Source organism: Natator depressus, chromosome 14 (assembly GCF_965152275.1).
Source record: "Natator depressus isolate rNatDep1 chromosome 14, rNatDep2.hap1, whole genome shotgun sequence".
Lineage (NCBI taxonomy): Eukaryota > Metazoa > Chordata > Testudines > Cheloniidae > Natator > Natator depressus.
In genome coordinates, this window is record NC_134247.1 from 6,506,658 (window position 1) to 6,526,798 (window position 20,141).

Here is a 20,141-nt window from a genome sequence, read left to right on the forward strand (position 1 = left end):
CTTGGCAGTATCTCATTGCTGCAAGGTGCAAATGTAATTTAAGCTAGATCATTTGGTTGTCATAATAATTGAAGAAACTAAAAGACAGTGAAACAGTATAAACCATTATTACAATTTCAACTCTTTCACCCCCTTTGGGAACACGAGCTGATGTGATCATTTCCCTGGACATTAGTCTGTATAGCATGAGACCTATTTTACTATTGAACCTAATTTTCTTTGTTAAACCTCTTTCTTTCATGCATCCTGCAGAAACAAATGCCAGATCATTGAGTTCAAGTCTTCTGCATGAATGACTCTTATGCTACAGCTGCGTGGCTGTTAAAGTTACTGTGGCAAATTATCCAAGCCCCTCTTGGTTTGCCTGTGGTGGGAAGCAGAAAACTTATTTTGCAGAAGTTAATGCCTTAATCGTTTTCCCAGACTACTGCTGGCAAAGACAACACCCCCCCGATCCTCCGGCTGCTTTGCGAAACTGCTGCAGAAACCAGCTCTGAGCTCAAATGCAGTGAGAAGACTGTGTCTCTACTTGCTCAGCTCTGGGCTTCTTGGATTCATTTGTCCTTAATCTTTTGCCTTTCTTTGTTTTTATAGGTTACTCGGAAGATGGGGGCGCCCTGCGAGGAGAGGTTATCCCAGAACATGAATTTGCAACTGGACCAGTGTGTCTTGATGACGAGAATGAATTCCCTCCTGTGAGCATTAGGAGTCCCTAAAACGGCAGTACAGCCCTCATGCTAAGAAGAAAGTATTAACTTCTTACAGAAAAGATGTTGTTCGTTTTTTCTCTAACGTGCCCGATCCATCATCAAGCCTATAACAACTGTGTTACAGGGACACCGCCAGGTAGTTTATGCCCACAGCTGTGGCAGCTAGGGATGGGGATACAGCCTACAAAACCTAACGTTAATTAGAGAGAGGGCCAAGCAAATTCCCAGGATTTAAGCACCTACAAATGTGGGTGAAGTTTGAATCTGGATCTGACCTTTAAATCTTGGGCCTGTCTCTCATATTAATAGAAATAGCTTTAATTTCGATGACGGCAGCATTTTTAACAAAAAAAAAAATTATCCCTGGAAGCTTTTTCAGTGCAAACATATCCATATCCCAGCTTTGGGCTGGTACAGCTGCAACTTGAAGTGACCAGAACGAACGTAAAACTGAGCAATCTTTTAATTCCCAAGCTGAGTGAAATGCAAAAAAATCCCAGGGGTTGCAGAATCAGAGGGGCAAAGGGGGCTAGCGCCACCACAATGGAAATATTGAGGAGAGGCTGATCTGTGCTTCCACCCTGGCATGCCATTCCCCATAACATGCACACATGCATGAGGGGTAGTAGGGAGAGAGGCAGGCGAGAGCAGGACCCAGAGAGGTTGGAGCAGCCACTGCAGCACCCAGGATCCAGTTGGGGAGCAGGCAGGAACACACCACGCGCACACATCGTTGAGTCTAAGTAGCTCCCCCATGCAGAGCACCCATCGCACTCCACAGTCTATCCCTGACACCTCGACTTCCCCCTGCTCCCCATGTAAAGCACCTCTGATCCACTGCCCCACGTCCCCAATTCACAGTGAGTTTCCACCGCCTCTGGAAAAAGCCCAAACCTCCATCACAAATGGTGACAAGCGTATTAGAATTTAAAATCCATTGCCAGTATTTTAACAATCATCAGTATCAGTCACCAGAGGTAAGGACATTTTTGCTTTTTAAAACCGACTTTGAACCTGGCAGTGTCTCTCCAGCTATGTGATCTAGTATCCAAACACTTACCATGTTGTTTGCTTAACATTTTAGAGGGCAGATGTTGGTTACCTGCAATAATAATTTATAGTACTTAGCAGCCTCTCCATAATGGTAACACAGTAATATACCAGGACACTTTGACTTGACTAAATTGTTGCAGCAATTTACTGTGGACCAAATCCTGAGCCCTTTACTCAGTCCTCATCCATCTTCAGTGGAAGTTTTGCCTGAGTAAGGACCAAGTAAAAACTGTATTAGGGTCTCAGGATGCGACCCACAATTGGTGGCTGAGATTTTCAAAGTTGACTAGGGTTTAGTGATACTCTAAAGCACTTTGAGATCTACTGATGTAGAGTGCTATATAAGAGCAACCTAGCCAGTCGCAGAACTCTCATGAAACTCACTGCTTTCATTCAGAACTGTGCATGACGTGGCCATGGATTATACAGTTCCCTTCCATTGTCTGTAACGTAATTTATTTGAAACCTGGCATGACAGTTTTCTCTTACTTGTGTTTCTTTCCCACTTCCCCATTGGCTTCCTGTTCAGGGTATTTAGTTTGAAGTGTTTACCCTTTAACCATTCCATATCGACCCCTGGGGTTCTGAAGCCAATGTTCTAGAAGGGGTGTAGCCCACCACAAATTCCTATGCTTGTTTCCAAGGAACCTGCACTTGAGTGTGTGTTCTAGGGACAAGCAAGTGCCAGCAAGCAGGAGTTGAGCTGAACTGATATGCTTAAGTGAGTTTGCATGCTGTGATTGGATTGTATGAAAGCAGCCCAAAACCCCTGCTGTCCACCAACAGTCCTTTATTAAATGGACTTTGATCTGTCAAAACCTTGTGCGTAATTAACTTGACAGAACAACTTATGTGTGTGACTTATTTCTCAAAACAGGCCTCTCTGCTGTGACTTAGCAGTAGGAACTTCCAGATGAAGCATTTGGACTTAAACTTTGAACTTTGTTTTTCCTCCTTGTTGCTGAAGTTTCCAGTTGCTAGTGCAGCATTTGGTTACGCTGGGCTGCTTCTACGTAAGGCTGGTCGGAACACTTTGATGTGTGGAGATGTATTGATTTCTATGAGGCTTTCAACAGAAAGGTATCTGGGGTCCAGGGTGGACACTCTGGTCACTTTTGACTAGAGATCAGAATCAAAGCCTGACCTTGCCAATCCGAAAATGGACATTTCAGCCCAATTCCGTTTCTTGAAAATGTTTGAAAGGTTTTGGAACAAAAACAAATTCTGAAACCTTGAGAATGGAAAATGGAATTGTCCTCCCCCAGCCAGCTCGACTTGTTAACGCTTTGTATTTGGACACAGGTTTGTGGAAGGAGCAGCATACAGTTTCCTGTAGCTCCTCGGGTTTTTACATACTCTTCCTTCTACTGACTGACTTCAGTCACTGCTTAATGTGACTACATCATTAGTACTAAAGGTGCCATAGCTTGGGCCCAATCCAGAGCCGGTTGCTGGCAATACAAAGGTGCCACTTAATTTAACAAGGGAAGGGCCAGGCCAGATCTCAGTGAGAGGAGGAGATAAAAAGCCCGAGGACCTATGTGAATTTAAAATCTGACTAGAAGTTGTTTGGATGATACCCATGTTGTTAGGTGCTATTGAAACTGGTAGTGACTTGGAGAATGAGGTTAATCGCCTATTTCACTTTCAGTGATAGGAGTGGACTTGATTCTGTGAAGTCCACTTAAGGACTTTGCCATTGATTTTATGAGGAAAGTGCTCGGATGCAACAGTAACGGCTGGCAGCATAGTACCCTAAGATTGATGTCTTGAGAGGAAAGCACTGAAGTCAATACTTGATCCCTGCAGAATGCTGACTTGCTGAGAGGACCAGAAATCCTTGTGGGAAGGGAGGAATGAACCCGCATTATTTATTCGATGTACAGGTCCAGCTTTAAATGTTCATGTGGTTCTGGCCACGCACAGCTGGAACTTGACTTCTGCTTACCTATGCTAGGGATCTGACCTATGGCAGTCAGTATTCCAAAAGAGCTTGCCAGGAGCCGAAGTAATTGTTGATGTATGCACTTTACGCCCGAGTTTAATGCTGATGTGATTTTGGCCACATAGCCAAAGTAGCCTTTCAGAATTCACTGCAGCTTCTTCAGGACACCATGATCACAAGGTGTTTTTCTGAGAGCTCTAAAGAGGTAGCGTGGTCATGAGGTTTTATGGAAGAGTCCTATAGGATTGAGCAAGCATTTATGAGCAAGAAGGATGAAACCAACAGAGCAGCTTCAATAGAAATGAAATATACATGCTGTACAAATCTCTGCAAAGACCCGTAGAATGTAATAGGAAAGAGGATCTGTGCAGAATATAAAGCTCGCTTATAGAGCTCTAATGCAGGGGTATAATGCACGGTTACATTTCTGTTGGATTCTTCTATATGTGCTGAGAACCAAAGAATCTCGTATCAGGAATGTTGAGATGGAGCCTGATAGCAAGAGGGAATTTCATTAGAGGCGTTTTCTGAACTTCAGCTAGAGATTGCAGAGCGATCCATTATTTGATAGAACCAAGGGCTTGGGACCGAAATGCAAAAGGAGCCTTTAAAATGGCTTCCATGCTCAGGACCTCTTGTTCTGTTACCTCCAGATTTAATGGCACTTGAGTGGCCAGTACAAAAGGGCGGGCAGCTGAAGGACACTGCTGCCACGGTGAGCATATAGCTCCTGTGTGCATGCTCAGCGACTAGCATTGTCAATAGCAATGAGAAAACAGATCCCTACAATGGGCCATATCCATCTACCACCTGTTTGCTGCAATTTGGATTACTGATGAATGTTTGCCCATTGCAATACACACCCCAGTATTCCTGCGTCCCCCACCCCCCAGTGTAGACCAGGCCTCACTCCGCTATGTAGACATTTTGGCACTACTATGAACTTTTGGCTACATTTCTTGATAGTTGCCACCTACGGTAACAAAGAGCAAAAGTGCCTCTGTGGAACTGTCTGTTAATAACGCTCCTTCTTGGTGCGAAGCTTCTGTGGAAGTATGGCTCGCCTTTTGCTCCTTCTAGCAACTCCTGACTCACTGACTTCAAAAGGAGTTTTTGCCTGAGTAAGACCTGCAGGAATAGGCCCAGACACAGCTACGTTAGCTTGATCCTCTTTGTGATGTAGAATCCAGCTCTGTCTCTCTCAGCTTCAGCATCATTAGACACAAAATTAGGACATTTGTGTGGCCGAAGGACCATAAAGCACAGCCAGTGGTTCCTTGCAAGCTCATCAAGAGTAAAATCCCTTATTTTTTTCCCCATCGGACCAGGCTTGAAAGAGTGTTCAGTGTCTCTGCAACTGAGCCCAAGCTGGAGGTCATTTCGGTAGGAGCTGTGGGATGATCTACCCCAGCAGGCATCTGTGCACTGACACCAAGAACACATTAGCTGCTGTGTGGAGTTTCCGTAAAGCAGAGGAACCCTTCTGGGGGTAGAGGGTGGGTGAGCACAGCCCTGCCCCAGGCTTTTCCATAAGAAGGTGCAGTTCTTGCCCAGAGATCTTTAGTACCTTCTTGGGGCTTGTGTGCAGTGCTGGTATGAAGTAGCTATTAAAAAGTCCTTGCCATTGTATATTTCCTGCCTGTGTCCTGAGGAGGCTGCTGGATTTTGTTACCGGAGTTAATAGCTGACACATAGTGATTCAGTATGTCTGCATGCTTTGTCTGTTTTTAATCTGTGTTCTGGATGCAAAGGCAGCTGGATAAGGGACACATTATCACCAACCTATACATGTAGGGCAAAAACTAACTGACCCACACAACACCCATTGACCAGAAAGTAAAACACTGCATGGTGTCTTCTCCCCTGCACGTGTGCAAAGCCTTCTGCGATGCACCCTGCTTAACGACCGCTCACTGGGAAAAGTAAGGCAGTTCTGTTTTGATTTTGGTAGATAATCTTGTGCCGTGGAGGTCACCCGGGCAAAGTGAAGAGGTCATGATGAGAAGCCAACCTCCGGATTCAGGACAGGCGCTGGGAGGTGGTTTGGAAAAACCCAGCAGTGTGGAAGAACAGATTTGTGGGTGCCTACAACAGGGCGAATAACCAGAGGTGCTGCATTGCTTTACGACAGTACGTTCAAGTGGTTACCTCACCCCTCTGGCCCTGTGTTTGACGTATATGGGTGTGGTATAAACGTACTGCGTGCACAGTGCTATATTTAACAAAGGAGACATTAAAACCCCATTGTAAATGCTAACCAGACCAGATTTGTATGTAACCTGAATTTTATATACATGGTTTTCCCTTTTCTAATTTATGCTGTTTTCTGTGTATAAAGTCTATTAAATGATGTCTTTGTACAGTATATACATAATATTTTATCCTTGCAGAGTATTTTTGCAGTGATATTAGGGGGAAATCCCCCAATTTGTTATGTTTGAGCTCTACCAGAAGACTAGTAATAAAGTCATCATACGTCAGTGGCTGCTCAGTGTGGGAGTTCTTGCTGGTCTCTGGGGGGCCCTACGGATATCGGTCTTGATTCAGGTTTATTAGTGGAACTGCTCCTAGTTTTGGTTTTGACTGTTCGTGAATCACAACCCATTGCCTTCAGCTGCACGCCGACTGGTTTGTTTCAAACAATACTATTTTTGGAGTGAAAGGGCATCATTGTCAGAGACGGGAATTGAGGCTCAAGACAGCTGCTGCACCTGGACTAACTTACCCTGCCCAACCCCTTCTGGCTTCAGGAGCATTGTCCAGGATCTGGGACCTGTGGTCCCTGTTTGCTGCTGTGACACTGACTTGCTGCAGCCTTGGGGGATTCACTTAACTTTTGCCTGGAATTCCCCATTTGTAACATGGAGATAATGGCCCAGATTCCCAGATGTGCCAGAGCAGTCTGGGAAAGGAGGGGGCATTTGGGCTTCCGATCATTCAGGGAACTGCCAGGCACCAGGTTGGTCTCTGGGCTGGCATGCCTTGTGCCAATGATTAACAGCTCCCAAGGAGCTCCTTTAATGGTCAAGATTGCAGGAGGGCATCATGCTCTGGCTCTGCCCCTTTCACACCTCCTCTCTAGGCCATCCCCAAAAGCCCTTACAGCAGGGCAGGGACAGCAGGCTGAGCTAACACTTGCCCATCTTGGCAAAGTGCTGTGAGATCCTCAGAGGTGCAAGTTGCCCTAGAAGTACAGGACATTATTCTAAGCAGGAGCCTTTTGTAAATATGGATAAGAAATCCTGGGGGGAAGAGGGTGGAGGTTGGCCTTACTACTTGTCAGCTAAGTCTCAAGGAGGAGGTCAGTTATCCGTGCAATTCCCCTGTCCCTAGGGTACAGAGCTGGGCCACTGTCTTCATCTCAGCTTCATGTAAATCCCATACTCGTTTAACCCTAGAGGAAAAAACCCACCTGGAGACCAGAGTGACCATCTTGTGCTGCCAGAGGGGGTAAAGATGAGCCCTCACCTCCCCAAGAATAGCAGGGGGTGTCTGGCCCTCTGAGCCAACAGATCTCAGGGCCTCTAGATAGGCCACGGCCATATGTACAAAGGTTTAATCCACTGCCCCCTGGGCCCCATCCCTCCTGATCTGTGCTCATCCTCTCTTGTCACGTCCCCCCAAGTCCCCTTCAAGGCCAGTTTCAGATCACAGAAGGGCAAGTGACATGCAGGTTCATCTTTTGCAGCAATTCTCCTCCAAGGTACAGGCAGGGGCTAATGCAATAGACAAGAGCTTTGACCCAAGAACCGCCTCCGTCACCAAGCGAGCCCATGAAGCACATGCCCCCTTCTTCCTCCCCAACCACAATCTAGAGCAGGGGTTCTCAACCTGTGGGCCGCTTGCAGCCCGTTCAGCACAGAGCTGCAGCGGATGTGACATCCATGCAGGCAGTGTTGGACGTGGCCCACAATGGTAAATAGGTTGAGAACCACTGATCTAGATCTACCCGCTCTTTGTCCCCTCTTCATGCAGGAGCAGAGAAGGTGAGCTTTCCAGAACACTCCACCCACAGTGTCTCAAAGGGATTGCAACGTGGCCACACTATTCTAAACGCTGTGCAAAGAGAACCATGCCAGCTGCAGCTATGCCCTGATACGCTAGCTCTTCGAGCTGGTTTAGACAGCATCAGATTTATTTGCATACAGCACAGTTAGAATGGCACAGACTGACCTGACAGCCGAGTCAGTGTGAAACTGTTGATTACGGCTCCCTGTTACTGTCTACCATGGCAGGGCTAGAGCAGCAAGCCTGACATCGGCAAACTATGTGCTGTGGATTGCAGCAGGGCGTCGCTGCTGGATCATGGGCGTAATCAGCTGTTGAGACGTTGTCTGATGCAATATCCTGAAGAAAGTCTGTCAAAGCCCTGGTTATCGCAGGTAGCACAGCCTGATACTCGCCAGCCTTCATGTCCAGAGGCACCTGCTCCTGAATGTCGTGATCCAGATTAAAAATGAGTGGTGGTTGGTGATGCTCTTCTAGCCCAATGCTTCCGTCACAGGCTTTCGCCCCGCCTGGAATGGAAACCCGGAGAAAAACTCTAAAGTCCCCTGGCAGCCATCCCTGCTGCAGTGTCATTAGTTTCCAGCAGAGGAAACAGCCTGAACACATGCAGCAGGTACTTCTGTTACCAAGGGGTGCCAGGGTCCCAGGTTAGCAGATATAACTATGGCAAATGAGTTACTCAAAAGCAAAGGAGATCAGTGAGTTTCTAGTGTAGGTCTAAGCTCTTATACCTACAGTCGCTACCACATTGCCGGACATGGCTTAACAACCTAGCAGCAGACTGAATAGCTTTGAGTTCTACATGGATTATTCCAGTGATAGGCTAGGGAAAGTCCTGCACAGCAACATCTACTGTGCAGTGGTGCTGTATTGGAAACATTTGTAAAAGTCACTGCCTGCTCTTTAGGAATCGCACCAGAGACAGGCTAGGGAGCTAAATTATATGAAGTGACAGTCCTAGGGCTTCCTGTGATCTCTGGCAAACAGTACTAGCATGACAGCCTTCAGTAATTATAGCTCAGAAATCATGTACTGCAAGGGAGATTGCAGCTGTGGTTGAAACCCTCCAGCAAGGTTGTGCATTGGTTTGCATGGGCTGACCCAAGTTTGACCCAGTTATGAAATTATAGCTTTTGCAAGCTCTACAGGCAAGAGAAGGATAGCAAGGCGTTTTGTGGGCTGCTCTAAAAGGGAATCGAGAGGCAAAGGACAACACAGGGACACAAGAATAGCCACAAGAAGGCTAAATGAACTGAAGGTTAAAAATAAAGGAAATGAGATGAAGCATGAGCAGGTCCAATGCTGCTGGTAAGCAGAGACCCTGGCAGGGAAGGCACCTGCTCTGTAGGGGCTACATACTGCATTGGAGATGCCTTAGAACAAGCCAGATGCTATGAACAGAAGCAGTGGAATTGTGTGTGAAGGAACCATTTTAATCATCCCTAATCATCGGGTTAAATGGACCCTAAGCATGTCCAGAGGGCTGCAGAGGAGCATGTCATTCCTCTTGCTGTCCTCTCACATCAGGATCCTTCCTCTGTAACTTCTGTTGACGTGCTCTGGGTGTCTGCTTCCCCAGCTTTGTTTCCAGAGGTCACCACTAGTAGTCGTGGTGACCATCAGAGGTGCTGTGGCTAAAGCCCTCGTTCCAGGTCATGACTCAAAAAAGCACTGCAGCACATGCTACCTTTAAGCACTTGGCTTGCCCCGCTGAAGCCACAGGCCTAGGTGCCTTGCTGAATCTGGGGCTGAGAGAGGAAGCTGCTGTCAGCACATTCTCTGGGAGGCATCCTCAGCTTTGGAATTCACACTCCCCTTGGTCTGAAGCTGCCCTGAAGGTCACCAACTCTGGGCCGCGAAGCCTACAGGGGAGGTATCCGTGGCTGGGGCAAGGATTTGATTCATTTTCTGGTTTGCAGGAGGCTCCTGGATTTGTGCTTGTTTGTACCAATCTGCCTGGATTTTTAAATCTCTCCCCAAGGGCACGTAGGCCTTTGGAGGAGGGGCTTTTCCTAAATTCAAACAGACTATACCTGTAGTGTAAAATGCCTTGTATTGAGCCAGCCGTAGCGCTTTTATCTCTCCGTCCTTTCCAGCTGCTCCACTGTTGGGGTGAAACAACGTCTACAGGAAGAAAAGAAGGCAACACGTTAGCCTTACTTAGGGGGATACCGGGTAAGATTTCATCTGTTCCTGCCCTGAGCTCTGACACAGCCCCAGAGGAGACCAGGCTGTGCTTGCAGAGGCAGCCATTCTGCTTTCCCACCAAATTACAAGTCTTGAGGATCAAGCATGCTTTGGAAGCAAAATGGAAGAGTAAGAGCCATTGTTGTTTCTTTGCTTCAATCCCCTGGTGACAGAGTATGGCTTGCATATGTCATGCTGTGAGAGTTCTGCTTGCCAAGGTAAGACACTGGGTCTGGTTCCTTAGATGTTTTTTATTCGTCCTTTCTCACCTTTTCTCTTATATCCTGTTCCCTGAGGCAGGGCCCTTGGAGTCCATTTCCTTCCCTGATGAACAGCTGACGGGCGCTAATTGTGCCCTAGAGATCTGATCAACCATTTTGCCTGTTTATAACAATCACTCTTGTTTTCACATCTCATCCTTAACAGGGTGTCAATGCAAGAACGAATATGACTAGCCAGAATGTAGCAGCTCCTTGGAAGGGTTGCGAACACCCTTCTGTTTCTTTAGGAGATGGCACAAAACTAAAGACGTACTCTGAGCTTGTCTGTGTTCCAACAATACCAGTGTAGCTGTACCTGATCGAAGCTAAAAAGAAAAGGAGTACCTGTGGCACCGAAGCTGCAGCTCAACGGGGCAACCTGCGCCCACTGCATTATTCCTGCTTGGCTTAAAACACGATCAATTTTAACAGCGACCTCCTTCTGTCCCTGCCTCAATACAGCTTTTACAGGTTTCAGTACAGCCCTACAGAATCTGCCCTGGTTCCACGCCACTAACGTTAAATTCTGTGAGTTTTCTACTCCAATACCAGCCCTGTTACATGAACTGGACTATCTAGTACCAAGGCCTTTCAAAGAGGAGTGGCAGAACGTTTGGGGCTAGCGAATGGAATGTGTTTAGCAAACACAAGCTCATGTTCTACAGTAACTTTCCCTGTGAATCCCCCTCCAGTATGACTCTGTGAGAACAAGGAGCATTCTGGTCCTTCCTGCTATTATGACGGCTCAGCTAGCGGCAGGGGCATCTAAGAGACCTTTACGGCTCTGTGGGGCCAGCAACCAAGCCACAAGTTCATGATGACTTCATGTCTCTTGTGAAGCAGAGGCTTAGATCATGCACTGGAACAGCACAGTTCATCTCCACTGAGTCACTCATTCCATTCTAAGGAAGTCTCCCTTCACAAACACAGAGAGACCCATTAAGGGGAGTTAAGGTGACAAGGAGTGGGAGTGGGGTGGATTGTGTCTAGTTCAATCTTTATGACACCCTGAATCCACACTGGATGATCCCCTTGAGGCAAAATAAAATGACAGGGCCAAGGGAGCTTGGCCGGCCAGTCCGTCAGATAATCTCCGCTTGGAACCCTGTGGTGGTCTCAGAGGGGGATGAATCACAAGAGGTTTCCTCTCTGGGAAGGAGTTGAAGTGATTCATAAAGTTTCCGTTGGGCTAAAAATTAGAAACATCTGCTGGAGCTGGAGGCAGCTGTCGTGCCAAGTTTAGCAGGAACGTTCACAGCTGATCAGTGAGACGATTACTTAGCAGGTGTCCCCGCTGTCACGGCAGCCGGAGTGGGGGCAAGGGGACCAGCACTCTCAGGCTAGTGTGGGCAGGCAGCGCTGCCCCCATATTCAAACTAAAAATGACACTTTAGAACATTTTTTCCATTTTCAGAGATTGGCTACTATATTTTCCCCCAGAGGAAAAAGCAGGATCTTAACATTTTCATATGCAGGTTGCAGGTGGAGAACATAACAGAGACTGGGTCCAACTGGGCAGTGTCTACTCAGTGTGTTTAACTCCCTTTGACTCAACATCTGGTCTTCTCTTTGCAAAAGCCCTTGTTGTCCCAGCGCGATGCGCTTTTATGGAGCGAGAAGCCTCCCAGAGGTTCACAGAGCTATAACACACCAGTGAGGTGTCTGCCCTCTTGCGTCCCAAAAAAGGGAAAGGAGACCACACAGTGGCACTTTGAGAAGACATTGTCAAGGGGGAGCTTCTTCAAACAACATGCTTTACTGCAGGTGTGTCGTTCTCCTGGCAGGCAGCAGCGAGGTAGAATAGCTGCCTCTTTTTTACTATCTATAGCTGAGAAGTTTGCACATACTGGAGCTCAAAGCAGTCAGGCCTGATTTCATGTCCTATAGGACTTCCCTACAGATGGTATACTCTGCCCATATCTGGCATCTTTCAGGCAAAGTCCTCCAAGTGTCTGACAAACAATTACTGATGACATTTGACAGATGAGAAACTGAGGCACAGTGAGGCTAAGCAACTTCCCAAGGTCACGCCGTGACTCAGTGGCAGAGCTGAGAACAGACTTACCCCCTCAAATCCCTGAGCAGCCAGACCCTGCTGGCTGGAAAAGGTTCAGGTAGGTGGGAAGGGGAAAACGAGCGCAGTGCAGTGAAGCTAGCTTCCAGCACAGGCTCCTGCTAGCCTCGCAGCTCAGCTGGTGTCATCGTAGAACAGACACAAACGCACCAATCTCCCCAGAGATGCAGGGGGAAGTGTAGATGCTCGTAGGATCTAGCATCCTTCCAGCCCACTGCTCTCTGAGCAGCCTCAGGAGCTGGGATTACCATGACCTCTAGGTATTTCTGTGGCCCTCATCGCCATGGTATCCTGCCTGGCTGGGTACCATTATTGGAGACTTTATATTAAACTGCTTACGAGTGCTCCAAATCCTCACAGTCAGCCTTTCTGGAGGAGGCAATCCCTGGTTCTGCTAAGCTGCCCTTGGAACGCTGTTACCAGGAGAGCTTTAGCGCTCAGGCTCTGGAATGCTGATTAATGCTGGCCTTTTGCAGGCCCCAGCTTGTCTGAAGAAAAGAGCAAGGGGGGGGGATGGGGGAAGGACTGAAAAATATGTTGTTGAAGAGCAGCTATTTTAGTAGAATACAATGGAAACAAGTGACAGCCCCTCAGGAGGAGCCAATCAGCACTCTGAGCCTTCTCCTCAGGACAGTGGAGGTCATGGAAATGCTGTTTCTCATCTACCCTGCCCTTTCTTCTTTCCCAACCAAAGGGAACATTCTTTACCCAAGGCCACCCCTTCAGGGACAGGATCTGGATTCATAAGGCAGCAAGCCTATACTGCACACTCCTAATGGCGCTGTGTAGACTACAGTCCCCCGGCACAGGTATAAACAGCAGTGTAGACAGCTTAGGCGAGTGCCAGAACCACGTATGTACCCAGGTACGTGTCTGACACGGCTCTCTACACACCCAAGCAGGGCTTCCCCGGTCTACACCGCTATTTTTAGCAGCGTAGTGTCCCGCTGCCAGAGCCTTTCCCCACCATAGGGAAAGGCTCCAGCAACAGGGAAAGGCTCTCTCGGGGTAAAGGCAGTGGGGAAAAGCTTCAGCAGTTCCCCACTGCCGGAGACTTTCACCGCTGCCATAGCCTTTCACTCACACATGTAGCCCGGTTTTCACTGTGGTGTGTAGCTACACACTCTACCTTCCACTGCCCGTGGTGTGAAGTGTAGATATCCCTTCAGCGTGCCGCTTCTAGGCCTGGGCTACACCTAAAATGTAGGTCACCTCAGCTACCATGTTCAGGAGTGTGAAAAACCCACACCCCCAAAGCACCGTTATGATGTCCAAATCACCAGTTATGCTGACCTACCCCTCGGTGTAGATGGAGCTACATTCTTCCATCAAGCTAGCTACCATCACTCGGGGAAAAACCACTTCCATCACAAGCGGTAAGCTAAGCTATGGGTTTATGCCAGTCCCCGTAGTGTAGACAGCAGATGGCTGGGTCAGGCCCATATCATCCTTGGAGTATCTTACAGTGTCTCTAAAAATTCAGCCCCCCTCTTCCTATCAGATGTGATCAAAGCTTGAGCTTCCACCTATAGTATTTACTGCTCCCCGTCACTCTGGAAATTATGTACCCAGCCACACACAAGAGGGAGGGGAAGAAAACTTCACCCAAGAAAATTAGAAGGTTAAAAAAAATCTCCAGCTACAATTAAACGCATTTTACTGTAATGTATAACTAATCTGTCGAACTCACTGCTACAAGATGGGGAAAAAGTTCTGGAGGATCAGATATTTGAACAGAATTAGATATTAGACCAACATCATCATGCAGTTTCATTAGATATTATACAAATGTATAAAGGATATAAACCCTCATGCTTCAGGCACTAAGCCAACCAATAACTGCTTGTGGCCAGGAAGAAATGCCCCCTATTACCATATTATTGCATAACTGTTTCTTATGAAACATCTACTCCTTCTGAAGCACCTGGTTGAACTGTCAGAGACGGGATACTGGACTGGTTGAACCACTGATCTGATCAGATATGGTGTTTGTCTAACATTTGGCTGGCTTTTATTCAAAAGAACCCTATGCACATGAAAAACATGGAGGATCCACACCAACCTGCAATCAAAAGAGAATTTGGCAATGGCTTCAAGAGTTATTTTCCATTTCCTAGACTCCCCGAGACTACATGGCAGCTACAGAATTCAAATGTACATTATTCTCCCATCCACAGTAATAATTCCAATTGGCGTTTGTTTTTAGGTCATGTTCCCTTCCCAAACAGAGCACTTCTTTCTGAAATCACTTTGACGTCTGTTGAATTTATGGACCCCGATTCCTATTTCCATTTTATGAACTGTTATCTTTTTTGATGCCCTGGGATTTTACATCTGTGTGTTGTCTGTCAGGGCAAAAGGCAGATAAATGAACACACTAATGAAGGCCATAATATGTTTTACACAAAAAATGCCAAGTTTTGGTGGGAAATTTTAAAAACCGTTGGGTTTGCTTTGTTTTCATAGACATTTCCTGTACAGTCCCCACCCCCACCGCTCAGTTTTTCAACAAAAAAATGGTTTTGCTTTCACTTTTCAAACCTGTTTATGGTACTGGGTTTTGGTTTAAAAAAAAAAAAAACAGGTTTGGAGTTCTGCTTTTTGTTGTTAAAAAAAAAACAGAAAATGTCATCAAAAATAATTTTTTTCCTGCAAAAATTTCCACGTACACTGAGGCCACTGTATACTGCACAAAAGAGCCTTGAAGTGGGAATTAATAATACATTCACATCCACCATTAAAGCCCCTTTAAAGTAGCTGGACAACGTAAACTGGCCTTAGGGCTTGTCTTCACGGTGGAATAATGCGCTGTACAGGGGTGTGATTTCTAAAGCGCGCTAACATGGAGCATTAATTGTTCCATGTTGATCCTGCTGGTCAAACTAAAGGTTCCCTAGTGTCCTTAATGTAGTGCTGTTCCAAACAGCATTATGTTAAAGTGCACCAGCAGGGTCTACATGGACGAATTAACGTGTAACATGTCAGTGTGTTTTAGACATCACACCTCTGTCAGCACATTACCCCAGTGTGTAGACCAGGGGTAGGCAACCTGTGGCACGCGAGCTGATTTTCAGTGGCACTAACACTGCCAGGGTCCTGGCCATCGGTCTGAGGGGCTCTGCATTTTAATTTCATTTTAAATGAAGCTTCTTAAACATTTTAAAAACCTTATTTACTTTACATACAACAGTAGTTTAGTTATATATTATAGACTTATAGAAAGAGACCTTCTAAAAATGTTTAAATGTATTACTGGCATGCGAAACCTTAAATTAGAGTGAATAAATGAAGACTTGGCACACCGCTTCTGAAAGATTACCGACCCCTGGTGTAGACAATCCCTTAGCATAAATGAGAATCAAGCCCAGTGGGTCTCCCTGCATGCTTAAAATTAGGTCTCGTCTACACACAAAAGTTGTACTGATTTAACTATCGCAGTGGCGTGAACGTGGTGCACTGACTAGCATGGATGCCGTCACATCAGTATAAACTGCCATATACCAGTATGGCTTATCCCTATGCAGGAAGAGGAATAGGCAGTACAAGTATATGGCCTTGTCTACACTTGAAAGGTTTGCTGGTATTGTTATACTCAGGTTAACCATCTCTAAAGATAAGGTAACTCCCTTCTCTTCATGTGTCAATATATATTTATGCCTGTATCTGTAATTTTCACTCCATGCATCTGAAGAAGTGGGTTTTTTACACCCGAAAGATTATGCCCAAATAAATCTTTTAGTCTTTAAGATGCCACCGGACTCCTTGTTGTTTTCATCTCTAAAACATCTATTACAATTCTTACTGCATAGGTAAATTGCTCATCTTAACTGAAGCCCTCTGATGAATGGCTCTAGTCTAGAGAATTGCAACCCGTTACTACCAGGTACGTTACATGTCTAGTGATTCATGACTTTTTTATTAAAAAAAAAAATGATCATTTTAAGTTTGAACTAAACTACTTAGTATGTTTCTATTACTAAGCGGGCATCAGGAATATTCCTTCGACATTAATCTACTGAAAAAAGCCTATTTGCCTGATGCTTGTATCCATGATACATTTTGTATGATTTGTTTTTATTGCTAACAAACCTTATTCAAAACAGGGCACTGGCTGCAGTTCCAGAAGTGGCATAGGTGGTACTGCTAGTGAATATAGGTGCTGTTGGAGTGGAAAGCAAAGGACATCTGAGTGAGACAATGTGAGGAGATGTACAGACACCGCAGTCAGCCAACTGCCTCCAAAATAAAAACAACCACCCCAATCAGCCGCCAGAACTGTGCATAAATCAGATGCCGCAAAAAAAAAAAAAAAAAAAAAAGGAACCGGTTCAGAGAGGATTTGTGTCAAGGAAAAGCCTGTAACATCAAAGGCAGTTTTGCTATCACTAGCTCAGAAGTACAAGATGAAAGGGAGTAGATTTTCATTGCAAAGTACTTGGCTATATGCACTCAAGCAGGGAGGTACAGTAGACATGCAAGCAGCTCTCCAGCATGAGTGTGTTGGGAGGCACAAGGCCAAGTGATTGCTGACCCATGGATGTGTCCTTATTAGAATATAATGCATAAACTCCGAGGCACTGGATTGCTTTGATAGACTCGCCTACTTCTCCCTCTGCAGGGCGTAGCACACACCAGACCAAATGTATCCAATTGGCTGGAACAACTCAAGTCTCAGCTGGCTAAAGGATGGGGAGCCAGGCAACTTCAAACACAACTGGTGGGGCTGCTGGTTTGGACTACGGTTCAGGAGTGCACCAGCGTCTAGCTCGCAGACAGAGAACACGCTGGATATGGCAACAGCAATCGCTGGTTACAAAAGGCAGGGAGCTGAGCCCAAAACCGGCTGAAAGGGTTGTCCTTGTCCTAGAAATAGCAATCTACTGTTTGATCCATTTAATCAAACAGTTTCCTAAACCCGGGAGGGTCTGGCCCTGACAGGGTTAATTCATCCCCTATGAACCTCCAGGGAGAATTACAAAACCCGCTCACCTTTAAGGGAGTGCTCAAAAGACACAAGCTGATCATTTGAAAGGCCAAAAAGCCAAGGCCTTCCGTGTTACCATCTCCGTGGGGATATTTAGAACAGGGCAGGACAAAACACTAGCAAAATGCAGCATGGGGCCAACTTTGTACAGGCAGGGAAAGGAGCCGGAAACACAACAGTTTCCCATCCCATCCCAATTTCCTATCCTGAAATGCTAGGAGTCCGGAGGCTTTCTCAGGAACGCAAGTGGTTTGAGGCAGGAGTGTGATATTAATCAGTGACTAACCACAGACAGCGCACATCAGACAGGCGGTAAACAGGAGACAACAGTCAAACTAAATTAGTACCCAATGCAACCTTTCAATATTTGTTGCTATTATGACAATCTAGGGTTTAAGGTCAAAATGTAACTTATTCCTTTGAGTAGCAACATTCCCGGGCAGTTCTCTGTAGCATTGCCTCGTAGCCTGCAGCCCCAGTGCCGCTGCCCCAATCCAGCACGGTGCTCTGTATTACCCCCAAGCCAGCACCACACTCTCTATTACCCTGCAGTCCCGAGCACTGCATTCTCTATTGTCCTGTAGCACGGCTACCCTGAGCCGCACTACATTCTCTATTGCCCTGCAGTCTCTGCTTCTCCTGACCCACTATGGACTGCCTGTCTATCATTTCTTCTTTGTGACCCGTCCGCAGCCTCTTACGCCCCCTTCAATTTCCGCTCCCCACACTTTTGGAAATTCCCAAGCCCATGCTCATCTATCATGGCTATTATATTTCTCTGGAACTGCCTGGAGGCTTTCAGCCACTGCTGGGCAAATAACCACTCGAGATGGTTAATTCCCTGACTATTGCTTAAGTACTGGACATGCTGTGCTAACTGTAGCATTTCACAGTGGCCCATCACTACAAACTCATTATAATAAGGTCTATCAAAACTCATACAGCCAAATGGGCTTTCGCCATATCTCCCCCACCTCCGTTGTTTATCTTAGGAGTCAACAAAGGGTTCCATAAAAAATATTAAATTCCAAATACGCAATGGACTTGGAGAGCAAATCCAAAATCCCTACTGGGAGCCGGATTGAGAAGCTCCCAGCAGGGCAGACTTTCAAAGCAAAGAGCAAGACTTTAGTTGTGGGATGCTCATTAAAGCCCACTGGAGTCCCGCAGCCAAAATCTTGTGTAACACTCAGAAAATGTGTCCATGTAATGGCTGTCCTGCTAACTGCATTTCTCGTGCGTTAGGGAGCTGTGAGAAGGTCCTATTGTTATGTGGACTGAAAGCTGCAGGATACGGGACTGGCTGCCCTACTTACAAATTGATAATGGACATATTGCGCAAGCCAGGGCTCAGAACGAATAGGAGCTTAATCATGACCCTGTTTGTCAAATCAAGACAGACACACGCTACTGGCTTCAAGTGCCTGGGATTTTTGTTTATCTCTAATTCTAGTGCTACAGCAACCCAAATATCACATGGGATGGCATTCTTATCACTGCATCTCAGCCATGAAATGCACAGGGAGAAAGATCTGAAAGGTCAACTGCAAAGCAAAAAAGGAATGGGGCAAGGGCCAAGTTCTGCACTTTAGCCCGTAATGCCACATTGATGGGCCACACACCCCCGCTAACCAAGCTGCTCAGTGTACAAATCAAGTTTTAACTACTCTTTTAAAAAAATATTTTCTGTCCTGCCCTGCCCCGCCCCACCCCACCTCTGCCATGAAATCCAGTCTGTGACATTCTGGCCAAGCTGGGAAATGCCAGAGGAGCCCACAGAAATGTGCAGTTCCAAATTTGGTAAGGTTAATTTGTAACTGCCATCTTGCTGCTAATGGAGTGTGGTCCAGTGGGTAGCCAGGAGACCTGGGTTCTATTTCTGGCTTGTCCACTGATGCGCTGTGTGACTTCAAACAAGTCCACTATCCCCTCCTGTGCTGGTCTATCTTGTCTACTTACATGATAAACTCTTGGGGGCAGGGACTGTATCTCACTGTATGTCTGTATCATGCCTGGAATCTCAGCTGAGACTTCTCGGTGCTACCATTGTGTACTACAAATAAAATCAAGCCATTGCAGATTCTTCTTCAACCCTTCCACCAGTTCCCGGCAATCTCCACAGTGCCCTGAAGAGACCACCCTGTCTTGAGTGAAGAGGCAGCTCAGATTCCAGGCTAGCTCAGCTTCAGATCTCTCTTGAATGATGCCAAGTAATGCTGGGCAGTTGGTAATATGGAGTCCTGTCATGTGATGTCAGACCTGAGGCCAGTCAGAGCCAATTTACATAAGACCTCAAAATGAGCTGGGATGGGAGTCTGGGGGATAGGGAATGAACAGTAGATTCATTATGCTAACTAGCCCTCTGCACTCCACTGCCCCCCCGCCAGTCAAACCACACCCCTACGGAAGCTGGGTCCACAGTAGAATTTCCCACCATTGTACCACCGCATGACTAGATGACACAGTGGTTAAAGTGGTGCCAAGCTGTCCACAGCAGCATTCCCACCGTGACGGCCCCGATGGTAATGCTCGCATGCACAAGGCCTAACAACTAACCCTCACTGAGGTGGCGTCTGTAACTCCCCCTGCAGCTGAACGTTGAAGAGAGTCCACTACATACCTTGTGCCCTTGGTGCGACTGCCCAAAGAGAATCTCAGACACGTCTGAACCATCGAAGCGCCTGTTGGGAGGGAGGCTCGCCTTTGCCAGGGACACCAAGGTGGGGAAAATGTCTGTGGTGCTGGAGCAGAGAGGAAGATTTCATTAAAACATGGATGCAACGTCCTGGAAAAATCCCATCCACACCCCTGAGCTTGGAGCAAAAGAAGTTGAGCCTGTCCCCCAGCGAGCCCTTCCCAGGCCTAACAGGAATGTCGGGGCATATGTGGGCCTGGATGCTGGGGGAACACAGGAGTTCAA

At 46.7% G+C, this 20,141-nt stretch overlaps 2 protein-coding genes across 6 annotated transcripts in view; one reads left to right on the plus strand and one right to left on the minus strand.

The window, feature by feature from the left end:
- WIPI1 (WD repeat domain, phosphoinositide interacting 1) overlaps positions 1–6,180 on the plus strand; it is a 32,977-nt gene extending 26,797 nt beyond the window's left edge. Inside the window, exons 12-13 of one of the 3 annotated variants that reach the window (XM_074971895.1) lie at positions 595–748; positions 5,660–6,180. In XM_074971895.1, coding sequence (XP_074827996.1) covers positions 595–716 — 122 coding nt within the window. In that variant the 3' untranslated portion in view covers positions 717–748; positions 5,660–6,180. The remainder of the gene's footprint in view (positions 1–594; positions 749–5,659) is intronic. The other 2 variants (XM_074971896.1, XM_074971894.1) reach the window with 2 other exon arrangements.
- Positions 6,181–7,282: 1,102 nt separating this feature from the next.
- ARSG (arylsulfatase G) overlaps positions 7,283–20,141 on the minus strand; it is a 62,660-nt gene continuing 49,801 nt past the window's right edge. For 2 of the 3 annotated variants that reach the window (XM_074971885.1, XM_074971886.1), the window contains exons 10-12: positions 19,842–19,962; positions 9,750–9,840; positions 7,284–8,225 (exon numbers count right to left, since the gene is read on the minus strand). In XM_074971885.1, coding sequence (XP_074827986.1) covers positions 7,912–8,225; positions 9,750–9,840; positions 19,842–19,962 — 526 coding nt within the window. In that variant the 3' untranslated portion in view covers positions 7,284–7,911. Of the gene's footprint in view, positions 8,226–9,749; positions 9,841–19,841; positions 19,963–20,141 lie in introns of all 3 variants that reach the window. The other variant, XM_074971887.1, reaches the window with a different exon arrangement.